Consider the following 6,075-nt stretch of genomic DNA (forward strand, 5'->3'; position numbering starts at 1 on the left):
AAAAAAAAAACAAACCAGTCCTGTTTCTAGAGTACTATCTCCAGAAGTTGACTAGTGATATATGAAATAAAAAAAGATGCACCATCCTTAATCAATGCCTCCTCATATCAGGACGACATATATAATTGCATTACTTCATGCTATTTATTTCATACTACAGCATCACTTTCAAATATATTTTCTAGGTAGCAGTTGCCAGAGAAGCTACTAATTTGCATTTAAGCAAAACTTCCAAAATTTCCAAACGCTTATTTGTCTTGGGGAAGTAACATATTTATGTGAACAAGCAAAGAAATCACCATTAGATTTTTCACTTAGTCACCAGTATCAGTCATTGGCACCTCCATGCTTACAGTGAGAAACTACATTGTGTGTCTTGTCTGCTAAGGAATTAGTCCGCTTTTTTTAACACAACCTTGATTTTAAGATCCATTTGAAATTCATTTTATAAGATCTTACTCAATGTCTGAGCTATTTGTGTTTGTTATTCAGCAAGCTCTGCTGGCCACTGCTTCTTACTGAGCTGAATGGCAGAAATGACCATTCTGTATTATCTTCTTTTAGCAGGGTAAGCAAAGGCAAGCTAATAAATGCTATTTAGCCTTGAAAAAAAACCATAGAGCTAACCCCCAAACACCCAGTAATGTTATCAGTAAGCAGGAAAATCTGAATCAATTATTATTTTGTATCTGGAAAATATGGAGAGCTAACAGTTTTCTTGACCAGAACAAAGTCCGTAAAGCAAAAATAATTGGAAGTAGATTATGTTTGTGAACAGGTAGATTGTTTCAGAGGCTTGTACTACAAAGTGAAGAAATTCAATATTAAAAACAAACTGAAGACCCTGCCAAACAAGTATAATTTAAAACACAGAAGGACTGCAATTTTACTATTGCAGATTCATGCAAATAGTCTTAAAATAGATAGAAGACAATCCTGAATATAATCATGACATGGAGTAATGTGAACATATTCTGGTGAATCCTTACCAGTTATCACTGTTAGACTGCCACTCCAAGTCATCAAAAACACCAGCCAATTTAAAATTATAAGTTTTAAAAAGTGAGCACATACTAAGCTCATAAAACATCTTTTTTAGATGAGAACGGAGACTTCTATTTACTTATTTAATGCAGGAGCCAGATTTTGAAGGCAAAAAACAAACACAAAAACCTGTCAACTTCCCATCACATATTGTAAGGACTGCAGTAAAACTGTAAGTCTTCACAGCCCTGAAATTATCTTTCCTGAACATTTACTTTCAATCAATTTATTGCTCAGTCAACAGAACTGCTACAGCAAATAACTTCTTACATACCCTATCACCAGCATGTCCTAGACTGCAATGTGGGAAGGGGTCTCAAAGATGAGAAAGCACTATGGGAGACATGCTAACTTTCATCCTTGGCTTTTTTTCATTCTCCTAACAAAGGAAACTGAGAGAGAAAATAATTGTCCAGAACAGAGTGATTAGAGACCAGCAATGACCTGTCGGGTGGTATCATGTTCAATGCACCACACTGCTCTGGACCAACACGGAGTCCTGAAAGGGGAAGATTTCACAGCCCTTGACCAGAGAGCCCTGGCACCACATTCCCCCAGGAAATGGTTGAAACACGTTAGTCACTAGTGAAATCACATCACTGCGAACAGCTAGAGTAATAACAAATCAAGTGAATTTATAAATACCCTGTAACTCAGAACATTCTTCCTTTAAAGCATTGGTTTCCATTTGTTTCTGTACTGTACTCTCATTAAAATCACACACAGCCTCTGCCCTCGTGACTACACAATTAACCAAACAATACCTAATGGGGGAGAAATAATTTTTCATTACTTTTCGTATCAGTGGAAAAACTACCAGCAATAAAGAACCTGGCAGTGACTGCACTTTATATTTACATACTGATAGTTGTAGAACAGCTGTCTTTAGCTCAGTTTTTACAGCCCCTTTCCATGGTAATATCTAGGGCCACTGAAATCAGTGATGTCAAGAGTTCACCTACTGTGAATACAGAAAGAATAACCTTTTTCTTTCTTCCTCCTTTTACAAGCTGCACAGAAAAACATTTGGATGCTTGTGTAGGTTTTGCTAGCTTACGCTTTTTTGTTTATACTAGTATGTGTGAATATGCAGTAGGATGGCTCTGTGCACATGAGAAGAATTTATTGGAATTAAAAAAATTTTGTCCTTCATTCTGAAAGTGATGGGGGAAGCAGTCATTCTTAGCTAGCATGGGACTGAGTTCTAGAAGCTAAATCCAAGCATTTATGAAAGAAAGGTGCTCACAAAAAACTCTGCTGCAGAGGGAAACGGTTTGTCTGGAACATAGCTGCCAAGGAAGCTCATAACCAGAAAGCAGAACGCTTAGCAAGCTGCATAGGAACTGATCTCTTGTCCTGTAAGCCTTTTAGACTTCCAAAGGGCTTCTGTTCTGCAGTAAAACAAAAGCAGATCTTCCAAAGGTTTTCATGAGACGCAACACTGGTAGAACAGCAGGTCAGGGATGAAGGAACTTGCATGGGAAGGTAGAGAAACAATTTTATCCCTCTGGTCTGAACCATGTAGAACATATCTGGATATGGTTTTCCCAGCTTCAAGACGTCTCCTGACTGCCATACTATTTTACTATTCTGGGGTGAGTACTTCTGTCCTCTTCCTCTACTTTTGACTGGAAATTTCATCCTAGAGTTTCTCTTACAATGGAGAACACAAGGAATCAGGAACTACGGAATTCTTTTTCTGCTGGTCATATGCACTCTCAGACTTATCGCAGTCTAAGGGAAGGGCAGTTTAGATGATTCCCCTCGCTATTATATGGGCAACATATTTTTACTAAGATCCTCCTTTTACATGACTTTCTTTCTTCCGTTGTACAGATAATTCTGTCCCATCTGTAAGCTTGAAGTTAGTATTTTTCTGCCAGTTTGTCACTTCATGCTTTTGAGCTTTAATCTCTGTGATCTGTAATTGACTGGAAACAACTACTTGTGCTTAAACTAGTTATCAGCCTGCAATATATCATAACCCCTTCAGCTTACTATTCAAGAAAACTTCACATGAAACAGTATCAAAATACTTCTTCAAATTAGAAAAGCCCTGAGGCATCTAGAAAGTGCATCTTTACATGCTATTAGCAATCTGGTCCCTATGAGGCTTCTACACACTATCAGGATCTTCAACATGCATGACATTTGACACAGGCTCACGGCCTGTTGCCAATGTATTTATAAGTTTAGGAGTCATGAAGAGTATTCCTATTTTTTAAGTGGGCAGCTTCATGTCTGCTGCTGCTTCGATTTTCTCAGTGACTCAGTGACTCTGAAATCAGACCAGAGAGAAAAAGAATCAAAGGACCTGAATCAACTCCCAAACGAAGCAATAAAAAGACCGCACAAACCTCAGTAAAAGCTGAATCAGAGCCAAAAGCATCCATCTTGATATCTATATCCTATATTTTGTAAAACTCTGTGCTGTCACAGGAAAAACCTGCAGTCAAGCACTGATCTTAAGAATCAAGCTGTTTCTATGAAAATTACTGGGAACAGGATGGACCAGCAGACAGGAACCGTTCTCACATTGAATGGGTATTTCTCCTAATATGCAAAAAACACCAAACCAAAACAACCCAACACTTTCTGGAAAGATTGCCCTGAAATTCTGGCAATAATTTTGAGAGAAACATTTCTTTCACAACCTGCCCCCCAAACCAAGCTGGTAGCACTCTCAAAAACATTTTGGAAGAGCAAGAATATTTTTATAAAACATGAGACAGTATCAAAGGACAAGGACACAAATTATTTCAAAACTTTTCAGGTGAAGATATCACGAGGCTGATTGACTCCAACATCATGTAGTCTGCTTATGCATTAACATGCACTCACTTCACACTTTTAGAAAAAAAGAGAAAAAAAATCACAAATGCATGTGAGTTTGCCAACCACTCCCTTTGGAAAAAAAACCAGAATTTGTTGAAATGGCCAATCAACAGGTATCTTTCTCCTTGCCTTTCCTCTTTGTAGGTTCTACAAAAAATAACTACTGCTGTATGTGTTGGTGCAGATGTCCAGCATTGGACAGATGTTGGCTTCACGTTCTTCAGACAGTGGGTGAAGTGGGGGACCTGACCAGCTGCCTTCATCAAGAACATTATTCTCCAAATTGGGTCCAAAAGCTATTGTTGTAGATGTATGATCGACCTCTAACAGCAAGTATCTAAGTCCTGTTATGAACTATTTAAAACAGCTCCTCAAAGCTGATAAATCACTGATCACTCATCTTCCAGACCAATCACGACTTCAGATTTAACTCTACTTCCTAGTCCTGAAGAGGACTTCAGCACAAATGAAAAGAAAGTCACTGATAAACTCCTAGTCTGAGGAGCAAGAGTCACAAATTTCAGCCAGATCTACGCCCACGTTCCTCAAAGGCAGCTACTCACAGTCTTATACTCCCCCAGCAGGCCACAGATATAAGCATTGTCACAGTATCACCTGCTTTCTTAAGAGCCCCAGAAATACTTTGATGGCTTTAAATGGTTCACTTACTAGCTTTCCTGTTCTCCCATCCTAACATCCAGCTAGCTTTGCTTTATTTTCAGCTGAATTCTTTTAGGTGCATCTGTCTAGGGAATTGCAGGCCCTGCAGTACGCCCAGCTTTCTGAGTAGCACCAAGTGCTTGTGAATTCAGAATGCCAGACAAAAAAATGTAACTTCAACTAGCTTTAAAGATGGTTTTAACCAGTGGGCTAGGAGTGCTTTTCTTTCATGTAAGGCCATCTTAAATGTGACAGTCTCCTGCAGATAAATCTATAAAGCTGAAAAGGGAAAATCAAAAACATTTAAAACAATTGGAATATCTAAAAAAAAAGTTACATAAAAAAGCAAGACATCAAATGGGACATATCAAGCTCTTCATGGACTTCTGTGCAATCTCAGACAAGTCAGCTTAACCTTTTATGTGTCCTTTTCTCCAGCTATAATGAAATCCTTATTCTGGGATGGCTTGCCACTCTGGGGACTAGTAAATAACAGGGATACTTGTATTATAAAAGCTGTAAAGCAATTAAAACTTATACAAAACAGACAGCTTAACTTCCTCTTATACAATCTATGCCTGGACTGCTACAGTGAGGTGCGTCTTAGAGAGCAAAGGAACGGTTAGCAAAATGGATGGTGTCATTTCATCACAGCACAAAACACTTGATTTTCATCAAACATGTTTATCTTCATAGTTTCCAAGCACTGTATGCCCTTCAGTCTGACTGAGCAAGAAGGCCAGTATGTTTAACTATAATAGGCAACAATCTTAAGCAAATAAACTTCCAAACCACTATTCTCTGCCTTTCTTTAAGACTAATTGTCACTACTGAATGACAAGTAGTTCTGCAAGCAGGAGAAATAACAAGGCCTTGTTCTCTCTACTCATGTTTCTTATCCCTAAGTGTTCTGACCACAGCCCCTCTTCAGCTCAGACATTTAATAAAGGCTTATACTCACCTGGATTCTCTGAAGTCTAACTAGGGTTGAGCTCACACTGAAGTCTTTCTTTAAAGATGCCTTAGAGGGTTTCTTCCCTTTCCCCATTCTTGTGAAACCCGGAGAAACATGATTACCCCTCTGCCAAATCTGACTGAAATCTGCCAGTAAATTTCAGACATCCCAGGGGGGAAAACTTAGTGGTCAGATACACACCAACAGACTGTGATCACACAAACTTTGGTTTTCTGAGGCAAACAGGATAAAAGCAGCTGTATGAAAAATTCTATTTGCACACTACAGCAATTGTCCATCATCAATAATTCTTTTAAGGAAACATTTCCATTTGTGAAAGAAAAGGGAAAGGAAAAACAGTGCAGAAGTAGTGAAGCCATTAAATATCAGGCAGAAACAAGAGACTTCAGACATACTGGTGGTATTTAACAAACAACATTCTAAGTGGCAGAAAGTGCTGTCATTTTCAGCATTGTAATGCACCTTAAATCCCAAAAAGAATCCTCAGCAGTGCACACTTATTAAGTTGTGTTATTCAACCCATCCTCTACCTTCACAGTTCCTGTAATAGAGGATATTTT

The 6,075-nt window shown here is 38.5% G+C and overlaps 1 protein-coding gene across 1 annotated transcript in view; it reads right to left on the bottom strand.

The window, feature by feature from the left end:
* NME7 (NME/NM23 family member 7) overlaps nucleotides 1-5,660 on the bottom strand; it is a 78,921-nt gene extending 73,261 nt beyond the window's left edge. Inside the window, exons 1-3 of the mRNA XM_035894022.1 lie at nucleotides 5,501-5,660; nucleotides 4,549-4,818; nucleotides 2,393-3,322 (exon numbers count right to left, since the gene is read on the bottom strand). Coding sequence (XP_035749915.1) covers nucleotides 2,393-2,685 — 293 coding nt within the window. The 5' untranslated portion in view covers nucleotides 2,686-3,322; nucleotides 4,549-4,818; nucleotides 5,501-5,660. The remainder of the gene's footprint in view (nucleotides 1-2,392; nucleotides 3,323-4,548; nucleotides 4,819-5,500) is intronic.
* Between the last annotated feature and the right edge of the window lie 415 nt (nucleotides 5,661-6,075).

The sequence above is a fragment of the Egretta garzetta genome, unplaced genomic scaffold, assembly GCF_000687185.1.
Source record: "Egretta garzetta isolate BGI_Z169 unplaced genomic scaffold, ASM68718v1 scaffold465, whole genome shotgun sequence".
NCBI classification, from domain to species: Eukaryota; Metazoa; Chordata; class Aves; order Pelecaniformes; family Ardeidae; genus Egretta; species Egretta garzetta.